The 22117-nt window shown below is 43.6% G+C and overlaps 2 protein-coding genes and 1 non-coding gene across 4 annotated transcripts; 1 reads left to right on the forward strand and 2 right to left on the reverse strand.

The window, feature by feature from the left end:
- Positions 1 to 2160: 2160 nt before the first annotated feature.
- On the forward strand, positions 2161 to 3575 carry LOC119335282 (germin-like protein 5-1). The gene is made up of 2 exons (XM_037607423.1): positions 2161 to 2392; positions 2966 to 3575. Exons 1-2 carry the CDS (start codon positions 2272 to 2274, stop codon positions 3496 to 3498), a joined length of 654 nt encoding a protein of 217 aa, XP_037463320.1. The 5' UTR covers positions 2161 to 2271; the 3' UTR covers positions 3499 to 3575.
- A 2916-nt stretch (positions 3576 to 6491) lies between these two features.
- Positions 6492 to 6572, reverse strand: TRNAL-AAG. The gene has a single exon. It is a non-coding gene; the product is annotated as a tRNA-Leu (tRNA).
- A 662-nt stretch (positions 6573 to 7234) lies between these two features.
- LOC119336784 (probable E3 ubiquitin ligase SUD1) lies at positions 7235 to 13444 on the reverse strand. 2 transcript variants are annotated; one of them, XM_037608861.1, is made up of 9 exons: positions 13151 to 13444; positions 11729 to 12409; positions 10413 to 11180; positions 10096 to 10307; positions 9619 to 9993; positions 8765 to 8916; positions 8486 to 8649; positions 8225 to 8371; positions 7235 to 8057 (listed from the first exon to the last, which is right to left on the reverse strand). In XM_037608861.1, exons 1-9 carry the CDS (start codon positions 13427 to 13429, stop codon positions 7539 to 7541), a joined length of 3297 nt encoding a protein of 1098 aa, XP_037464758.1. In that variant the 5' UTR covers positions 13430 to 13444; the 3' UTR covers positions 7235 to 7538. The 2 variants fall into 2 exon arrangements, with proteins under 2 accessions (XP_037464758.1, XP_037464756.1); XM_037608859.1 differs by having other exon boundaries at positions 8765 to 8922.
- Positions 13445 to 22117: the final 8673 nt, after the last annotated feature.

Consider the following 22117-nt stretch of genomic DNA (forward strand, 5'->3'; position numbering starts at 1 on the left):
ATCAGATTGTGTGGGCTACCATTAAGCATCATAGGCCCATTGAGTACTAATGCTAATCAAAGGCTTTGGGCTTCATTTTGACTATTAGAATTAAAATAAAAGAGGCCCACGTGCTGGAACCCAGGCCCACCTCACGTCTCTCCCATAATTACCATCTCGCTTCTTCACAAAAAAAACAGTTACCATCTTGATTTGACGGGAGCACCTAGTCAGCGTTGTTAGCGCCGCAGAACCCAACCAACGCCCAATACAACGCTCAGTGACCGAACCATTATTACCTTTTTTTTCTCTTTAAAGGTGTGCACACCATGATTCACACCAGACGTACTACTATCATTTTTTCTTTCTTAAAATGCAACCCATAAAAAATGCAGTTGTTTTCCAAAAAAATTCATTTCCTTCTTTTATTCGTGATAGTTCACCGGTTCAACAGTTGACTTTTGAATAAATACGAAAAAAAGGTAATAAATTCATAAAATTCAAAAAATATAGTGATTTCAAAAATGTTCATGGATTAAAAAAATTAGTTCACGGACTAAAAAAAACACAAATCCAAAGAAAAGTTAATCAATTTTGAAAAAAGTTCATTATTTTTTCGGGAAAATGTCTTGTAGGCATTGCTCTACCTGTAAATATTCTTCATAGGCCTCCTCGGAGAGTGGTAGGTGGAAGTGATCTAATGCATCCTCAGTATGGAATATCTCATAAGCAGAGATATTCTGCTGTTTGGAGAATGAATGTAACTATGGCCATAACTGAGACTTAGGTATTTCATCCCAGGCGTCTTGCCAGAATCCAAGTATTTTGCCATCTTGAGGAATGCAAGTGGCATGGGACTTGTATGTGTTTAATAACTTTAGACAATTCCTCCACCAGAAAGAACATTGGGATATGTCAGACGATGGTACCCTTTGTTGATAATAAACTTCCCAAATAAGATGTACCCATGGAATATCAGAGTGATTAAGGAGCTTGTGTATCATCTTCATTAGCAAGTAGGTGTTCTGAGTGTGTAAATTAAGAATTCCAAGTCCTCCTTTATCATTTGGCCTGCTTATCCTATGTAGTCTTGTATGGTTCTGGTTTTTAAAAACCCATATTGATTGACATGAACTAGTTCCAATATAACTGATTGAAGTCTATTAGCAAGGAGCTTGATTGTGCAGCTTAAAAGGGAAATAGGTCTGTAATCATTGACAGTGTTTGCCCCTACCTTTTTAGGGATAAGAGTGATGAAGGAGTTGTTGACACTCTGCAAACAAAGGTCTCCTTTTTGAAATTGCTCACATAGGTCATAGAAGTCCTGTTGTATAACATGCGAACATTTTCTGATGAAATTAGTATTAAACCCATCAGGCCCAGGTGGCTTGTTTGCTGGTAGATCCTTGATCACAGCATCAATCAATTTCCTCTTTGGTAAATGGAACCTCAAGAAAGGAGAGATCCTGATGAGTGGGAAGTAGGTGAAATAGGTGAGCAGGTATGTCAAAGTCTTCAGATTGGCCAAGCCTTTCCTTAAAAGCTTCATGCAATAGCTTTGCTTTCCCATCATGGTCAGAAACTTCCACACCATCTTGGGGTTAACAGTTGTATACACGAGGCCTAAATTATGATTTTGCACCAGCCCCCAAGTCTTTTGTTGCGTGGTTTTGCTTCCACTAACTCACAAATTCACCTACTACATTCACCCGCAAAAAAAAAAGAAAATAAAAAATCACCTACTACATTAGCGCAATATGTTAATTCAAATGTCGACGCTCACAATGCACACATTTCAACCATGCTGAGGCCCATCAAAGCTGGTGAGACGTCGTCTTAGCCTCCGCTGAGCAAAGCGTGGCTGCCAACTTAGATTAAACTCGGCTTGCAACCGTGGAATGGAAGCTAACTAATGGCTACGATTCAGTCCTTCTCTACAGTCAAGCACGCGAAAAGTTTGCAATGATATGATAGATAATGACGCGCTCGCGCACACCTCCGAAATATAACGAATAGATTTTGAAAACTTTCGTTAATTTCCAGACGGAGCCCCCACACGAGGCCTACCCCGTCCGTGAAATCTGGTTAGTTTTCTCCCTGCATGATTCGACAAAGCTTCTAAACAGGACTACAGGGGTCTTCGTTGACCTTCAGCAAAGCTGCGTTCGTTTTCATCGGAATTCCGCCATGTACGTTCACACCACGGCTCCTCATTCATGGAAGTTCACTGGCGCTATATATCTAACTTGCAGTCGTTTCTCGTTGCACATGTGCTGATCGAGAAGATCTGCCATGGCTGCTGCGGCGTTGCTCCTGGTGGCCGCGCTTGTCGCCCTCGGCTTCGGCCATGGCGGCGAGGCCTTCGACCCCAACCCTCTCCAGGACTTCTGCGTCGCCGACGCCACGTCCAAAGGTAAGGAACACTGGCCGTGCGCATCCTTCTGGTTTCTGCTCCCTCCGTTCTAATTTACACGGTGCCACACTTTTCGATGTTCAACTTTGACTGATAATTTGACTAATAAAACTCAAGTTATTTCTTGCAAAGAGAAATTACATCAAAAGTTCCCCATTAAGTTTTTTTTTTGTAGAAAACAATGGAATGGTTTTTATGCTACACTGCTTACTCCCCCTGTTTGAAATTAATTGAATTATTAGTTTTGCCCTAAGTTAACTTCCTTAAGTTTGATAAAGTTTATAGAGAAAAACACCAACATCTATAACACAAAATTAGTCTTATTAGATTGATCACAAACTATATTTTTGTGCTTTATATATTTGATGCTGCAGATTTTAACACAAAGTTAGACAAGTTTGCTCAAATTTAGAGAAATTAGGCTTAAGTAAAATTAGAACTTTAACTAATTTAGAGTGGGAGCTAGTGTGTATTATTGTTGTAACTGATGATCAATCACGAATGTGAATGGGGGCCGAGGGACTGCTTCATGATGTGGTCATATAAGCTCTTTATATGTAATGTACTACACAGTGCGCGTGAATGGGTTATCGTGCAAGGACCCGGCGGCCGTGGTGTCCGACGACTTCTTCTTCGCCGGCGCAGACAAGCTGCGCGACGAGGTGAGCGAGCGCTACGGGTACTCGGCGGTGACCGTGCAGATCCCGGGCCTTAACACGCAGGGCCAGCGGTACGCCCGCGTCGACCTCTCACCGGGGGCCATCTTCCCGCCGCACTACCACCCCAGGGCGGCCGAGACGGCCCTGGTGCTGGAAGGCTCCGTCTACTTCGGGTTCGTCTCCTCCTACCCGAACAACAAGCTCTTTGCTAAGGTGCTCAGCAAGGGCGACGTGTTCGCCGTGCCGCAGGGGCTCGTGCACTTCCTCTACAACAACGGCACCGCCCCCGCTGCGCTCTACGCCAGCCTCAGCAGCCAGAACCCCGGGCTGGTGCTCCTCGCCGACGCGCTCTTCGCCGGGGCACTCCCAGACGATCTCCTCGCCAAGACGCTTCTCACGGACAAGCACACCGTGGACATCATCCGGGCAAACTTTCGGCCGTCTTGAATGCTTGTTCCAATCACTAGTAATTTATCGCATTTTCTCAGGCATAGTAATCTTGATGTGTTTATTTGTGATAAACATTTGAAATGGAATTCGAAATAAAAATACTGCAAGTGATATTCCATCACGCATATGACCTTGTCCGGTGCAAATATCATAATAATATCATGAAGTGACGCTTAAGGAAAAAAGATGACGTGGCATTGGAATTAAGGATGTGAGAGAATATTTTGATATCATACCTGGAAAAGAGAGAAGTAAACAAGAAGATCGAATCGACAACTTTGTATTGAATTCTACAAATTATAATTTAAACATAATATCTTTTAAGTGAAATATGATACTAGTGCATGATATTATGCAATGTGAATGTAGTAACTAAAGTAGTTCCAAGGTTGGAAAAAGCAGTAGGCGTAAGCGAGGCAGTTGGCCTTCGTCTAGTGCCTAGGCGGTGCCTAAGCGCCCTAGGCGGTAATATAGTTTTTACTCGTAGTATATTTGAGATTATTATATGGATGTTGATATTAGTGTAGGGCATATAAATAAGTTAATTACCGTCTACTATTATTGGAATATAACCCGTTTGGCATACTAGTGCAGTATGTGGCATGATTTCTTGCTTGCCTAGGCAATTCCTTGCTTGCCCTGCCTAGACCTCCATTTATGCCCTAGGCGAGGCGTTTGACCATTGCCTAGCGCCTAGGCGTGCCTAAGCGCCTCTTAGGCACTGCCTTTTCCAACAAACACATGGTACTATGCATTGTGAGTGACCTAAGGCCTTAAGATTTGCACACCCGTTTTTGGATAAAACTAATCTTAGCGTTTGTTTAGACTCTAAATGAAGCAATCCCACCCAACGTGTGTACAAGACTACAAGTCCATGTCGGTTTTGAGCCTAACTTTGACCACTGATTTAACAAGTGAAACATAAATAGTGTGTCACAAAAAGTACATCATTGTTGCATTCAAAAGAGGTGTCAACCAGTAATTTTTTTGGCATATAATTTATATTTTGTTGGTTTATTAAAACAGTTGTCGACGCTGGTAGTATACAGTATAATCGATGTAGAATCGAGAGAAAATCGAGATGTAAGAAAGTTGCTTAAGAGAAGCAACATTGAGCATTGCATACCCCTATGGGAAGATTATTTTTTTCTTTCTTTACCTAGAACACCATCGCATTCCATTAAACTGTGGACGCATCAAGATCACCGGCCACCGCACATGTTACATCAAAGGGAAAGTTAGTCAACCATAGAGTATGGTCGGCAATAATAACCTCCCTTGTACCAATGCTAGCAAGCACATGCGCAGGCTTATTACACATACATCTGGAGTAGACCACTTGGTACTCGATGAAACCCAGTCAGAGATAAATTTGGCCTCCCTGAAGAGTGTCCCCGACATTGATCGACCATAAGAATCAGAACTCATAACATGTTTCAAAGCAAGGCGACATCTTGCCAACGCCGAAGTTTTGGCAAATACTCTATAGCTTTGATGAGGGCAATATGAAAAACATCAGCTAAATTTTCAAGTCTCCCCGCATTGGCGAAGGAATCCTCTCCATCGATGGCACGCCCTAAGCAGCCGCACAGCCATCGGACGATCGAAAATTTATCTTGATGAATTCAGGTGGAGGTGTCGCCCGTTGTTCCCTTCTCTTCATTTGTTTGTGTATGGAAAAGATCTCGCCTTAACCTGTTGGGGTCTTGTCTTCATCGAAAAACAAAAAAGACAAGAGGAAAAAGGAATTGACCAGAGTGGGATTTGAACCCACGCCCTATGGGAAGATTATTTTTTTCTTTCTTTACCTAGAACACCATCGCATTCCATTAAACTGTGGACGCATCAAGATCACCGGCCACCGCACATGTTACATCAAAGGGAAAGTTAGTCAACCATAGAGTATGGTCGGCAATAATAACCTCCCTTGTACCAATGCTAGCAAGCACATGCGCAGGCTTATTACACATACGTCTGGAGTAGACCACTTGGTACTCGATGAAACCCAGTCAGAGATAAATTTGGCCTCCCTGAAGAGTGTCCCCGACATTGATCGACCATAAGAATCAGAACTCATAACATGTTTCAAAGCAAGGCGACATCTTGCCAACGCAGAAGTTTTGGCAAATACTCTATAGCTTTGATGAGGGCAATATGAAAAACATCAGCTAAATTTTCAAGTCTCCCCGCATTGGCGAAGGAATCCTCTCCATCGATGGCACGCCCTAAGCAGCCGCACAGCCATCGGACGATCGAAAATTTATCTTGATGAATTCAGGTGGAGGTGTCGCCCGTTGTTCCCTTCTCTTCATTTGTTTGTGTATGGAAAAGATCTGGCCTTAACCTGTTGGGGTCTTGTCTTCATCGAAAAACAAAAAAGACAAGAGGAAAAAGGTATTGACCAGAGTGGGATTTGAACCCACGCCCTATGGGAAGATTATTTTTTTCTTTCTTTACCTAGAACACCATCGCATTCCATTAAACTGTGGACGCATCAAGATCACCGGCCACCGCACATGTTACATCAAAGGGAAAGTTAGTCAACCATAGAGTATGGTCGGCAATAATAACCCCCCTTGTACCAATGCTAGCAAGCACATGCGCAGGCTTATTACACATACGTCTGGAGTAGACCACTTGATACTCGATGAAACCCAGTCAGAGATAAATTTGGCCTCCAAAGCAAGGCGACATCTTGCCAACGCCGAAGTTTTGGCAAATACTCTATAGCTTTGATGAGGGAAATATGAAAAACATCAGCTAAATTTTCAAGTCTCCCCGCATTGGCGAAGGAATCCTCTCCATCGATGGCACGCCCTAAGCAGCCGCACAGCCATCGGACGATCGAAAATTTATCTTGATGAATTCAGGTGGAGGTGTTGCCCGTTGTTCCCTTCTCTTCATTTGTTTGTGTATGGAAAAGATCTCGCCTTAACCTGTTGGGGTCTTGTCTTCATCGAAAAAGAAAATAGACAAGAGGAAAAAGGAATTGACCAGAGTGGGATTTGAACCCACGCCCTTTCGGACCAGAGCCTTAATCTGGCGCCTTAGACCAACTCGGCCATCTGATCTTTGTTGTGTCATTTTCTCGAGCACTCCATTAGTGCCCAATTGTGTGCCAACTGCCAAACGCCCAAACCATTCAAGCCTCTCTTGATGTGGTAAATACTCAGAGAGTGAGCTTGGCACAGGCTGGACATATTTGCAAAACCAGATCTACTTAATTTTTGATGGTTGTACGTAGATCAGTCCTGATGGTGCTCCCAGGAAGGAGCGCTTGTCAAGTGTTGGCACTTGGCAGATGCACCTGTTGTCCCTCGTTAGTTGAGCACGGCTTGATCTTCAGCCATTTGGTCCTTGTACAAGTGCATGCGCAGCAAAATATAGTACTCCTTCCGTTCCGATCCATAATAAGTTGTTAAGTTTGAACTAAAACCACGAGCTTCCCTGATTTCTTTATAAGGGCCTGTCATTCTTAGCCTTCCATAAACACCTAGACAAGTCATGAAGTTGCACATAGAAAAATATACATGCATAGTTTCTCTAATTCTTTTCCAAACTTAGGAGCGCCAGTCTCCAATTTCATCGTCACTAAACTGATTAATACACCATGCTATGAAACTGTGGTTGATGGCCATCAAGGTAACAACACCTCGGCCCTAAGAACTGAGGAGACAAACGGCTAGCAAGTGCAAATTAACCTCGGTGCTACTTTCGCAAGCTGATCATTCCATGAGATGAAAACGTGAAACATCAGCCATTACACCAGTGTGGAATCAGATTTATCCTTACACAATACATCAGAACAACATCAGATTATGTCTTCTTAGGTGCTCCACCAATATATACATTCAGCAACGACTACCACAGGAACCAAAAAAAAGGCAGTTGACCATCAGCTTTCGGCGCACAGATCCTTCTATCTAGCTTATTCCCCTTGCTGCTACTATGTGTGTTGTACAACAATGCTTGCCTACTACCCTAACACTACTACAGGGCAACTCATTCACTCTACAATGCCGGTCACACGCTCCTGCTTAACCGACAACCACCCCCACATCTTCATGGCGATTGTTGCCCCTGAACCGCAGCCCGACGTCGTCGTTGTCCTGATGATCTAGAGGGATCAGCGCAAGGTCCTCCTCTGATGAACCCGGAGTCTCCTCAGGCTCGTTCGACCGGCGGGAGTCCTCGCCAAAGTTGTGCAGCCTCCGGCCAATGAGATAGCGGTCATCCCTGATGGAGTTGTGGAGGTTGGTGAACCAAACGTGGAATCTCTTGCCGCAGAAGAAGAGCGTGCTGAATATCAGGCACCCGAGCCAGGCGAAACGGTAGACCGCCGAGTTCACAATCAGTGGGTAGCCCAGCACCGGGAACACACCCCTCGCTAGGACGTATGGGACACAGAGAGCAGTAAGGAGCTTCGTGATGATGGGGGTTATGATTTCGTGCAGGACCCATAGACCTTTCAAACGGGAGAAGCCATCCTCTCTTACTCTCTCAAACTTCATCCTCCAGCTTTCATCAACCAAAGGTGCCATTTGATCCAGCATCACCTGCAAAGAGTACCCAAGAAAAACAATCAACAAAACAATTCAAACATTCCTATAGAGCCTACCCATGGTTACAAAGAAGTTTATATCGGATTAAATGATTTAAAAGTAACTGCAAAGTCATTGAGGGCTTAAGTGGAACAGACAGAATCAGAGATTTGCAATCTTACCAGCCTAGTCCAAATTTTCAAGAATATTAATCCAAGTGCCCAATCCTGATACAGCAGAAAAACTGGGCTCTCGTCAATAGGCACCCTCATGGGCACAATCACCAGCAGCTCAAAAAGGAGTCCAATCAGCACGGGGATAACGAAGATCTGGAAAGAACATTATTCGTGGTTAGACACTAGAGTACAGGCCTTGTCAATCATAGACCATGCTTACAAATGCAAAATGAGATACTTGGAAAAAGCTCAGTCCAGATGAATTACCCATATTGACAGGAGAGCGGAACTCTTCAGGACAATAGAGCACCACTTGCAGATCTGTTGTACCAGGAAGCCAAGACGTCGTGATCTAATGTAGTCAACTGCATATCTGGTTCCAGCTGCTGCACTCCAGATAATATAGCAACCAATGCTAAAAGAGAACAGATCTGATCGAGAGACAAGAAAACCACAAGTTTAGTGAAGCCTCACTACATTAACCTCGTAAATATGAAACTTGTATAGCAAATGAGGGAAGGTAAGCAGTACTCATCAGCAAATTACCATTGCACTTTATGCCATGTGTGATTGGCAGGCGGGGAACAGCCTCAAAAACTAGACGGCCAAGTGAGATAGGAATAACAATCATTCCAGCATTGAATATGAGTAGCGTCATCCATGCCAGTACAAGCAAGAGTATGATACGGAGTGCAAAACTGTACCTTCAAAAGGTAAAAAATTATTAAGAGGACTTAACTAGTGACATAATTTAGTAATAGTATATACTAATACAAGTGAGGGTTTATTGATACCAGAGCACCATGTAGCCCGATTTAAAAAAAATATGAAGTAAGATTTTTATGTTTCAAACAATTCTGGAAAAAAAAAACATGGGCTTCCATAGCAAATAGTACATGTGCTAGAAATACATGTTTTTTGTGTGTGTAGCTCACACCAAAACATATTTCATCATAAAAATTTACAGGAATATGGTACGCACCTCTATGTACGTTAAACTTCAAAATCGGACGGGCTCCATTGAGGCCCACGATCCAAAAAACATTTCCGTACTTATACTGATTACTTAACATAGATGCTAGATTTCTCTAAAGGAGGAGGTTGGGGACTTCAAATAAACACTTGTAAAACTTGAAAGGCACAGTTTATAGTCTTAAGAATTTGTTAGAAGAAATATAGTTCAAACACACTGCAAACTGTTTTACTTTTTATATAGGACATAATCTTCTATTGTGCAGGTTCAAAAATAATGTAAGAATAGCAAGTAGCTATTCTTTTACCATACTCCAAACTGCTTTTCTTTTGATATATAGTAAATATAATCTTCTTTTGTGCAGATTCAAAAATGATGTGCAGAAAGTAAGTAGTCATTCTTTTACAGCTATAGATATTATACTCACTCTGAATCTCCTTGATCATCTACATCAGATTCTTCAGCAATGTCATTGGCTTCATTTGCATTACCCCTACCATCATTATCTATGGCAGCATGTTGAATCATACGCTGCTCAAGCTGTGGGGCTACCATTTCCATCCCACCGTTTACTCTATCTCTTCTTTCTGCCCTGCCATTCCAGTTCTCTTGCCCAGCAGCATTTTCTTCAGGTTTTGGTAATAAGAAATCTGTCAAGCCTAGTGCCCAACCAATCACAGCAAACCAATGATGCAACAGAGCTTTAATAGTTGCCCGAGGCTTGAAATGCTCAATCGCAAATGGGATGCATATTTGGAACAGAAGCACATCAACTGGAATCTCGGTAAAAGGGTCAAAAATGCTGCAATAACACGTTAATGAAAAGATGTAAGTGCAAGATAACCAAATGAGACGGAAAAGATAAAAGGCTCAATGAAAAAGATATCGGGATGATCGGACTCACGTAATGTCCAGAGGAAAAGTTTTAGGAGCTACTCGCATGGCCAGTTTGACAGGTAAGAAGACCAACATCACAATCAAGCTTCCATACACAGCGACAGATAAAAGGACTCGTCGAGCATGTTTATGCACAGGATCATCAATCAGGTCCCTAAAAGGATTGTAATTTGGATCAGCAGGGTCCCGTAAGAAGTAAAGAACCCCATTCCGCAGTACCTACATAAAAAGGCAAAACAAACATGAGAAACAAGATATACAAGTCCTTGTGTGCAGTTCATGAACTAGCAGAAATATCACAAGGATTGGCAAGTTGAGCAATACCCCTCGAAGAAGGCTGACAAATATGCTTATTTGGAGCATATATACAATCCCAACAAGCCAATGGATCGAGGAGCTCGCCAAGGGTGACATCGTAAAGAATTCAACTCTTTGAGCAATTGTGGTACCCAACATCTTAAGAGTGCAGACATCAAGCCACCAACCACACATAAGGGGAAATACTCCGAGTTCTATCACCAAAAGGAAAGCAACTTTGACCATGGTCATGAGATGCTTCATTCCAGAAAAGAACTGCCTGCATAGAGATGGAATGGCCTCTAGTATCGCAGCGATGCCATAGAGTCTTCCAATAGTAAAACGTTCTCCACGGGCATATCGAAGTAAAGCCAGTGATCCAATGTACAAAAACACAAGGCAAAAGATAAACATGTATCCAACAGCAAGAGTTGTCAGATCTGAAAGATAAGATGAGCCAATAGCTGTTCCTTTCACCAGACTGCTCTTCCCAGTGCCCTGCATTACAGCAAGACCAGTGGCATTTATCTTCAAGGACTGAGTAACCACCTCAATCACATGCCCAATAACACCTTCATTGTGACTGTCGGAAGAGAAATTCTTCATGGCATTAAAAGCACTATTCAATGTTTCATTAGCCAAAGAAATAGCAGATTCCGTAAATGGCATCACCCTAGCCAGCATAGGACTGGAGGCTGAAGAGAAAAACCATGATAGATAATACAGGACAATCCTTCCCAATGAGAATGGTACGAAGATCACAACAATGAGGAATATAGCATTGCTGGCCAAAACCTGAAGAGAAATATATGCATATAAAAATTAGAAAATAAGGGAGAAACAGACACTGCCAGCATGACAGCAATAAAGCTAACAATACACCAGGTGATACATGACAGAAAAATCACAATTATCACAATTACACTTTAAGGATCCTAAATGCGTCTGAATTTTAGAATAAACATATTTCTTTCATGCCAGGTATTAATATGACATTTCTGGGAGTGCGATGAGAAGCCAATGAGGACACCAAGATTGAATAGTGCTTTTAATGCATCTAACAGTCTGGAAAAAGGCAAGATAGATGTCACAGATAACAGTGCTGAGCATCATGTTAATGAGGACACCAAGATAAGGCATATAACTGGCTAACTATCTGGAGGGGACATAGTAGGGATAATCGATACAGATGCTGTCCAACCAAAGATTGTTGAGAAAATACAGCCTAATACTTTGCATAGGATGAAAATATTAGTTGGAATATCGGTTCAGATACATGTAAACATACAAGGGAACCCATTTTGTGTAACTAAAAGAAGAATAACACAAGAAGAGATCCTTACCGTAATTGCATTCTCAACCAAGTGAAATACTGGGCCTTGCATACCAACAAGTTCATCAAAAGGAACATCCTCTGCACCATCCGCATCATCCAGACCATCTAGCATCTGCTCAACTTGGGCCTCTAGTCTTTCCAATCGAGCAGCAACATTTTCTGCATTTCTCCTCAGAAGTTCCCCAGCACCAAGTCCTTGGGCCTCAGCCAAGTCATCAATATTTCCATCTGCACCAGGAGCCCTGTTATTAGGACCAGCTAGCCTTCTGACAGCTCGGGCACCATGCCTTTCACGGCCTGCATCATCCCTGTCAGCTTCATGTCCTCCAAGTTCCCGCAAGTGCCTTATATAGTCCCTTAAAGAGGTAGCTCCAAGAAATATGAGAACAATGATAGCTGAGAGAAGAAACCCATGTAGGCAATCACTGAGAATCAACTGAGCGCTGATGTGACTCAAGAACAGCCTTTGTGCTTCACCGAGACTTCTCACAAATGTTAACCGCCATATCCAGTAGGTAATGAAGGGGATAATCATGAGCCAGACTGAGAGAACAAAGGCAAGCCGGAGCACAAACTGAAACACGTGGCATGCTTTCATCCCAACCCCAAACACAAGTTCTTGGAAAGGAAGTCTGGTTGGAGCATTCTGTGCATAGACAGGCGAGAAAGAGAACGCGTGCTTGCAGACCTGAAAATCACAGAAGCGCAGTTTGTTAAAACTGGAGTTGGGCAGAACAAACAGGATGGCGGTATAACGCTATCAGCCTTTTCGTGCAAGTTGAGTTGAAAGCCGTTATCATGCATGCCTTGGAGTGGTGAATGAAGCCTCAACACAGCATATTCGCGCTAAAAGTAACTTGCCCCGCAGGATTATGACGCAAGCAGCAACTAAAAGGATATCATCACCATGTCAGCAGAATAGCATGGCCATATAAATTACCAATCTCTTGACACCAGGTACAGAACCAAAGTAGCTCTGCCAGGAAAACGAGATCCTACTGCTTGAAGGGCACTTCCGAGAAGCATTCCGTGGACATGGTTCTCACAAAAAGGACCAAAGTAGCCAACGAAACGAGATCCTATTGCTTGAAGGACAATTCACAGAAAACATTCCATGGACATGGCTCTGAAACCGTAGCTTCACCAATTATAGCAACGTATAGAGCACTACAATCATTCCTACGACACACGAAATCACCCCTTCATCACTTGCCCAAATTATCCAGGTATGACGACGCCTATTGACCAAATTTATCCCCAACCTACAGCTAGGAGCAGATTTCCCGAACGAATCGGCACCGAGAGCACCGACCCGGCGCCCCATGGATCGATTCCGCCACCGCCCAATCGAATCCCTGGGCAAGGGAGCCAGCTAGCGACCTAGGGATGGGATGAGGGGGAGGTCGGGGGGAGGGGAGGTGATGCGTACCTCGCACTGGCGGGAGTTGCTGTGGTCGAGCCACTGGAGGAGGCAGTCCTGGTGGACGAACTTGATGCTGCCGCTGCAGGCGCAGGGGTAGCGCAGCGGGTGCTCGTCGTCGCCGCGGTTGCGGCAGATCCGGCACACGTCCCCCTCCTCCTCGTCGTCCTCGTCGTCGTCCGCGGCCGCGGCGGCCGCCGCGGCGGAGAGCGGCCGCGCCTCCTCCTGCTCCTCCGCCGGCTCGCCGGCGGCGGGGGCGGCGGCGGCCGGGTCGAGGATCTCCGCCATGGCTGCTGCGTGGGCGATCGCGGCGGGGGCGGGGAGGCGGATAGGGACGGAGGGGAGGGGAAAGAAAGAGGCGAGGATTTTCCGCTCGCCTCCTCGCTAATAACGCGTCGGTCGGTGACGAGGCGGTCCTCCTCGAACGGGCCCGGGCTTGGGCTTGGGCCGGGCCGGGCCGGGAGGGCTGGGTCTTGAGGATATATATACATGGTATCTTCTATTCTTTAATAGTGGAGAGCGGCAAAAGACAGGACGAGCTCGCCTGCTCCCGCAACGCATGCGAATGGGACGGTGACGCGTCTGTGCGTGTATTCAATGCAATCGTATATATAAGTGAATGATGTGGCCCGTCCAACAGTACCATACGGAGACGGCGCCGTGTAAAAAGATGGCATGATGACGGTACACCGTACACGTGTTCCGTTGATACATGACAGGGGTGGCGGTACATGACGATTGTCTGCCGTGCAGCGTGTTGGTAGCCGATAAGCATATATACAAGTATCATCCATGAAAAAAAGGCAGACAACCTGATCGATGTACAATTATATACAGTACGTGAAATATAAAAAGTGGAACAATACGACCGTGCATACTGTTAACTTTCTCGAGCATACCGGAAGCTAAAAAGGAATTCTACTTAGTTTGTCAAAAACACATGCGTGTATGTCTGCTCCACGGAAAAAAAAATCTCATGTTTCATGAAAAAAATCCAAAAAAAAAAAGAAAATGGTCTCAATGATCTACTCCTGGTCAAATCCGAAAATCCAAAAATCTGTTTTTCAGTTATGTTTGCAAAAGGCGCTGATGACTAAATCTAAGTATGCTTAATACATGAGACATGCATGTGTGTTTCTGACAAAAAAAAACTCTGCTTCACAGGGTTTTCTAAAACTTGATTATAGCAGTGTACCCCGTGGCAAAATTTGAAAACTCACTATACGGATTTGCTAGAACCAGCGCCACTCCTATACGGATCAGCATCTCGATTTATACTCGAGAAAGAAGCGACACAAAAAAAAGTTTGTCTAACAGCATTAGAATGCATCGGTCTTCATATTACAGGTCCAGGATTTAGAGGTCCGTACTTAGTAGGGGTGGTATAGCTTGTGTGCCACTACTAATAAGTACTCGTACATGATTTTATTCAACATATCTAGATGTGATCACCCCAACGACCATACCAGGCAAAACCTGCAGAAACACTGAATGATTTGCACACGCCACTACTAATAAGTACTCGTACATGATTTTATGTTGTGATTTGCACACGCCACTACTAATAAGTACTCGTACATGATTTTATTCAACATATCTAGATGTGATCACCCCAACGACCATACCAGGCAAAACCTGCAGAAACACTGAATGATTTGCACACGCCACTACTAATAAGTACTCGTACATGATTTTATGTTGTGATTTGCACACGCCACTACTAATAAGTACTCGTACATGATTTTATTCAACATATCTAGATGTGATCACCCCAACGACCATACCAGGCAAAACCTGCAGAAACACTGAATGATTTGCACACGACACAAAGCTACTGAAGATGGCCCATCATTCTTCAGGTTCTTCTAGAGCAGCCCGCAACACGTCATCAGCCACACAATTCCCATGCTCATTGCGCAAACGAAAGATCTCAAAAGCAGTTGTTTGCTGAAAAGTAGCCAGATTTTTCTGTACGATTTCAGAAACCAAAACAGCATGCAAAAGATCTACTCCCTCCGTTCCTAAATAATTGTCTTTCTAGAGATTTCAACAAGTGACTACATACGGAGCAAAATGAGTGAATCTATACTTTAAAACATGTCTACATACATCCGTATGTTGTAGTCTATTTGAGATGGCTAGAAAGACAAATATTTGCAAACGGAGGGAGTAGCTGAGAAAAATAAGCAAGAGCCAGGATTAGGACAGAATAGAAGATATCGAGGAGACTATGTACCTTCGTCAATGGCCACATCATCTTATTCCCATCGTACTGCCTGATTGCATGAAGTATACACATTCCAGACTCATCCCTAAAAAAAAAGGCAACACAAAAACGCATGATATCCAAAGCTTGCCTCCAGCTGAAAATGCTTAGGAAGACAAGACTTCATAGATAGAGTTTTCCATTTACCTTGTGAAAATGTCAAGCGTTATCGTAGGGAACCTGCGCTTCCATCTGTCGGATGGACAATGCCAATTCGCAAAGAACTCAGAGGCAACTAAATAATGTTCTGTGTATCTGTGAGACAGCCTCCTGGTGGACCATATGCCTCTGCTCTGCTCCAGCAACTTGTATACATAAAGAGTCCAGAATATGAATCTCCTTCCTCAGCATATCCCACATGTATGCAGCCCATCCGTGACCAAGAAATGACAGGAACAAAAAACTGCAATGATAAAACCTTGGATCGGACTTTCATTTATAAAAAAATCTATGTACTGGTGCCAACAACATCAGCTCATACCATCTGGCATGCCGTGATGTCTTGATTGGCGTGTGCAAATTGGAATTGTACAACCTTGATGTGTAAAACTTCCTCCCCTGCAAGAGCGTGTGTCTATTTTTTGAGAAAAAAAGAAATAAAAGAACAAGATGCAAACTGGGCGCTCTGCAGCGGCACTGACTGAAGATGCGGACTGGGTACCCTCCGGCGCACTGTTCTGCTGCCCATCCGGTGCGTGCGGCAGGTAGCTGCAGATCTTGAACTCCCAAGGCTTGGCCGCCTTGCTCCTGTGGTGGCTCGATTTGCGCCAATGGGGGTGCAGCTGGACCAAGCGGGGCGAGGTGGTTGGGGTAAGCGCTAGCTGCCACCTATAGAAATCGCATCCATCACCTGGCGGCTGACGTTGATCGGTGAAAAAGGCTAAGAAATGAGATATTGAACAGATCAAAAGAAAACAATGTCCGGGTTTGCCATCGTCGCCAGCTAGGGTTTCCTCTGTTCCAATTTGGGGAGAGATTGAACAAGCCGCTAGGGTTTCTCTTGTCACGACTTGGGGGCCACTGGGGTTAAAATGGATCGACCACCCGTACCGCGGCCATAGTAATGTACTCCCTCCGTCCGGAAATAGTAATGTATCTAGATGTAGATGGTGGGCCGACGGCAGCCCGGCTTGACCCGGATCCCACCGTTTTCTCCTGACGTTTGCACCTACGGCACACGTCGGTAAAGTAGCTCAACGCCATCGCTATGTCCTGGACGTCCATCCACGCTCACCGTACAAACAGCACAGCTCCGCTCAAACATACGCATTAACTATCCCGCGTACGCACCCTGGCCTACGGCGACCATCCCATATCCCAGAGCGAACCAACGCCCGAAGATACCGGGAGCAGGCGTGGACGAGCACGCCAATGAATTTTCGCAATGCACTATCTATTTTTCCTCCTCCTGCAACCATGACACATCATCAAATCATGCATGCATGTGGGCATAAGTACTTATTTTTTCTCTTCAGGTTACCATGCCACATCATCAAGTCGTGAATGTGGTCATAAGTTATTTTTGTGCACTAATCTATCCATCCTCTATAACGGTAGACTCCCTAGTTTCAAAGAGCCCACATACCATTCAGGTATTCAATTGAAACTGGGTCACCCGGTTGTGACCGGGTCAACAATTTGTTTAAGCTCTCTTACTCAATCTATTTGTACTATACACCATGCTTCCTAATTTTTAAGGCCCGGTAATTAATTGGGTCTTCAAGTTAGGATTGAGCCACATGATTCTGATGGGGTCAATACTTTCTCAAGGAGCTCTCCCACTCAATTCTTTTAATTCTGTATGTCCTCTAATTTTGATTCTCTTTCATTCAATTGAGTTATTCGATTTTGGACTTTCGTTTACGATTTTGACCGGGCCAATGATTTCTCAAATCAACCAGCAGTAATCGGTCCTGTAAAAACATATTAATCACGTGCACCCTGCCACCAACTAGAAAATAAGAAAGTAACCATGTGATATTTTAGCACCAATATAATACATGCAGCCACCAACGTTAGAAATTTCTTCATATATATATATATATATATATATATATATATATATATATATATATATATATATATATATATATGTTGGTTAGCGGATAACACATACCACACTAAGAAAGTCCCATCAAATCACATCATTATAAATAAAAATAAATACACTCCATCATCTTAGTCACCGGCCAAACTAAATGTTCTGTAAGTTCCAAAATATAAAGGGTATTAGCTTTTTGCAAATCAAATTTCTTTAACTTTGAGCAAGTTCAGAGCAAAAAATATCAACATCCACAATATGAAACAAAAAAGTATGGAAATTCATTTCGTGATGAAAATATCATACCCATTTGATATTATGGTTTTCATATACTTATCTATAAATTTAATCAAACTTAAATAGTTTGACTTCATAAAAAATTATATACCTTTAAATGTACGTTTTTTTAAGAAACCCAACAACACCAGGCACAGCAAAGCGCGTCCAACACTTCTAGTTGTTTCACTAATTTCGTGTGGGCATAAATGGTATATACATTGGACGCATAGATCAAGTATATGTAGACCGTGTTACACATTTTTGTTTAAAATGGCACCCTGTTTACTTTAATTCAATAGTTTATATTTTTATACGTCATTTTGTCAAATGCTTCTTGCTTCATATGATTTATTATTGTTTTCAAATATAAACCAAGAGCAGTCCTAAATTTCTTTCTGTTATATTTTTAGTTTTTAGCACCTATTATGCATATGTTTATCATGCTTCCCGCATCAACGCGCGGGCCATTGTCTAGTTGTTATATGTAACTTGATGAATTTTTGTCCCTTCCAACAACATCGCGTCAACATCTTGTCGATGGATTCTTTTTTAACATCAGCATAATACATCTACATGTCTCCAAACATATATAAAAATAAGAAGGGGAGAGACCTTTTTGTATTATCATGTATAACAATACAAAGAAGAACAATTATTTGTATGCATCTCTTCCAATTTTGTAACCCTCAATGAGTTTTCAATCTGTCCATCATAATGCTTTCTCAATAGACATTTTCAAAGCATCATCTGAAACCATCATTTTCAAAGTATATATAAAACTATTCTTCAAAAGTGAGTATATAAACACATATTAAAATAAAATAAAAATAAGATAAGCCCATATACAATATATATTCATTCGTTATCTGCTTGCTTCGAGCATGTGACTATTTTTACTTGGAGTGAGTGGCATCGTGCTTTTTAGTAGAGTGAGTCGCATCCCACTTTAGTAAACTATACTCACCTATAAATCACTTGTGGGTAATTATTGCATCTTATGACTACCTATTGATTTAAGCTACTGAATAACAGAACACACATACTCAACATAGATGTCCCCATAAATGACTGCAAAAATGGTAGAACAGTGCATAGATTAATTTTTAGTCGCTTAATCTGACAAGAAAGTGGAGATGACAGTAAGCAAAAAACTAAAATCTATGGTAACTAAAAGGAGATCTATCTTTGTGCCTTGCATTATGAGAAAAACCATATCAGAAAACGAGCATGCATGAACTTCCCGGACTATCCTATGTTGCAGAAAAGAATGCAAATGCAAGTGAACCCAAATGAGATTCTAGCCACCTAGTCGAACCTCTGGATGCCAGCGTCGGTGGAGCATAAGCTACTCACTCATCTGGAGGGGATCAATCAGAATGGCAGCTACCTGAAACGGAGCGGGGAAGGTCAGAAACACCATGGGCCAACGCGGTCGATGCCATGGTCATCGGCGCCTCGCTCCCACGACCGTGGTCGCGGTAACGGTCGTCGGTGGCAGCGTCAACGTCTCGCCCTCATTGCATTCGTGCTCAGCCTCTCCCGACACTCGTCTTAGGTCAAACGCTTCCATCGGCGCATTAAAGCTATCCAAAGGGAGTGTACTTCATCATCATCTAGTTTGTTGTGATTCTAATGTTGTTTTACTCATGTGATTGTATTGTAAGGGAGTGAGAACTTGCTAGGGTAGTAGATGGTAAACTCATCGCGTAAGGGACAAGGTTACGAGAATCAGTCTATGTGTGCAACCAAACAACGTGCTTTGCATCGGAATACTGATACACATGCAACCAAACACAAGGCATTTGTTGTGAGGAGGCAATATTTAGGCAACCAAACAATGTGCAAAATTTGGTTTTCTGCCTGCATTAACTCAGCGAGGCCCTTGTAAAGCCACAAATGCAAATGAGGAAGTAGGCACAGTTAACTTAACGCATCCCTTTCAAGTCATGCCTGCCCGACAGATGCTACGCTGAGTAGTGTCTGGTTGGCAGGTGCTACGCACGATGGATCTTCCAGAGTCTTCGCTCTGGACGGACGAGCGCAGGGCGGTGGCGCCGTTGGGCATCGTGGTGGCGTCGACGGATGTCCGGAATGGCAAGGATGAAGCGGATCTCTCTTCGGAAGATGGGTCAGCGGTCCGATGATGATGGCGGCTTCTAAAACGTGTGCATGTGATGTGCGCTTTAGGTAGGCTGCACCGGTCAATTAGATATGGGAGTGAGAGCACTCCACATTATCGAGTTTGTAGGTGTAAGTGGTGGCTTCGGGTGGATTGATGTATGTTCTTGTCAGACCTTTGTGAAACAATTAATAAAAAAAAGTTGCATACATCGATTGATGCAGAGGCCGGGGTTTAAGCTCCTTCTCTAAAAAAACTTAAAGCATCCCTTCTCTCTCACAAAAAGAAAAAAAAACTAACGCATCCCTAGTGGCTCCTATTTTTATTTCTTTGCCGTCGGTTCGACACCCCCCCCCCCCCTCTCTGACAGGCCACCGGTGTTGCTGTGCAGATCCGTCGGGACAGAGGAGCTGGGAAGATAACCAGGTGAAATGCAATCCGAGAAATTCTGATTCAGCCTTCCTCTCTTCGTATATCTAAACTGAAACCTAAATGATACTACTAGTTGATTTAACTTGTTGGATCGGCGCAGTTTAGGACCCCGAAATGTTCCTCTAGACAAGAGAGCATCTAGAAACCTACTACTCTGTTACTGAAAACTCATGTGCTCGAATTCAGTTGCAGGTGTGTGATGTTGGTGGTCTCGACTTGAGCAAAGAACCACCATGGCTTGCAGGCAGAGCAGAGTAATCCAGTTTCAGGCTGGAGCCATTGCATTGCTTGCCCCACTTCATTCATTAGAGGAGAGATCAAACCAAGTGTTAGCTTCACAGCCGACACACAGATGAAGTACGTAAGAAATTTCAGAATCTTACTCTGAGCCCTACTGAAGAATGATGCTCCGTCGCCGATGCCAAGCGCGAGGTGTAAATTAACTTGTATTCACACCATTTGTGGTCTCATTGACATCCGAAAGGAGCAGTCGGTTACGCCGGCAGCTTCCACTGTTTGTTGATAGTCAAGGCCAGTAGAAGAGAACATCGATCGTCGTTTAGGATACTGAAATGTGTCTCTAGAGGAGAACATCTGGAAACTGACTCTGTTACTGAAAAGTGATGTGCCTAAACCGGAGACCTCGGCGATGCAACAAACTATTGACTGTGATGTATGGACTTCAAAATGTATTCAACTGATATGCATCACTCTCCTTCAGTACACGAGCTGACCTTTTTCCAATGAATGGTAAATATTCTGACACAATAACTGCAAGGATGAATGCGAGTAATAGAAAACAAGCGCGAGGCTGGTTAGCAGATGCCAAGAACTTGGCGCTTTGGCAGTGATAAAGCAAGAAAGTTCACAACCTTAGGCCGAACCGTGCTGAATAATGACTGTTGACAGACAAGGCCGGGCAACCATAAGTGGCCTGGTTATCTAATTGAGTACAGAAATTAGGGTATTGTCCAAAGAAAGAGTATTGTCCAAAGTTGGCCGTGGCAACAAGTAAATACTGGAGACTTATCATAGAAAGTTGTTAAAGTGCTTCTGGAAATATGTTGAACTCACGGCGTATCGAGGCCGATCAGCCTCTTTGTTGTGGCGACAATGGCGCGCAGAGCTCTGGCCTCCTCTGAAACCTCCCCCGTGTAACGTTCCACCATGGACAGCGCTTCCATCATCCTGTGCTCCTTGAAGATGGGTGCGTAGCGAGGGAAGAATTCCACAATGGATACTGTGAGCTCAACCAGCAGGCTTCTCGTTTCCAGAAATTCATCAGGACTTGGTTTCTTGCGGGCGCTGAGTTCACCCACAAGTTTGCCAGCAAATGCCTCATCAACAGCAAACGAGTCCAAGACAGGAGCAACACTGCAGAGCTGTGAAGCTATGCCGATTAGGGCCTCCACCTGCTTGCCCTCTGCATCCTTTATTCTTCCCAGGACCTGCAAATACAGTGAACTAAAAATGTCGGGTAATGTATGATTTACGTCAGGGTTGGTCATTAATTCCACCGCAATGAAGCATCTTAATTAGTGTATAAACAACATGCGTTTGTATAAGTTGCTAGTGATCTGCACACTAATTGGTCACTAGGTAGAGGTTAAATGAAAAGGCAAAGATGGAAATAAAAGTTTGCTTAACTAGCAGTCCAAGTGCCTGCGGTGCAAGGCTATGGGGTGAGGAACATGGGCGGGAAGAGCGGATGGTTTGTAATTACATGCGGCTTTGTATCATCTTGGCATTACCATTTCTGGGGCCGTTGCTAATGCCCATTTTATCTACTAGTGAGGGGTATTTCCTATTTGACGCATCCTGTGTCAAATAGACACCCAA

Source organism: Triticum dicoccoides, chromosome 7B, assembly GCF_002162155.2.
Source record: "Triticum dicoccoides isolate Atlit2015 ecotype Zavitan chromosome 7B, WEW_v2.0, whole genome shotgun sequence".
NCBI classification, from domain to species: Eukaryota; Viridiplantae; Streptophyta; class Magnoliopsida; order Poales; family Poaceae; genus Triticum; species Triticum dicoccoides.

Excerpts from the sequence above, each read along its gene's own strand:
- LOC119335282 (XM_037607423.1), top strand. The coding sequence starts at position 2,272 with ATGGCTGCTGCGGCGTTGCTCCTGGTGGCCGCGCTTGTCGCCCTCGGC. Across the intron at positions 2,393-2,965 it reads CGCCGACGCCACGTCCAAAG|TGCGCGTGAATGGGTTATCG; the intron begins GTAAGGAACACT and ends TGTACTACACAG.
- LOC119336784 (XM_037608859.1), bottom strand. The coding sequence starts at position 13,429 with ATGGCGGAGATCCTCGACCCGGCCGCCGCCGCCCCCGCCGCCGGCGAG. Across the intron at positions 12,410-13,150 it reads GCAACTCCCGCCAGTGCGAG|GTCTGCAAGCACGCGTTCTC; the intron begins GTACGCATCACC and ends TGTGATTTTCAG. Across the intron at positions 9,994-10,095 it reads ACTTTTCCTCTGGACATTAC|CATTTTTGACCCTTTTACCG; the intron begins GTGAGTCCGATC and ends GTGTTATTGCAG.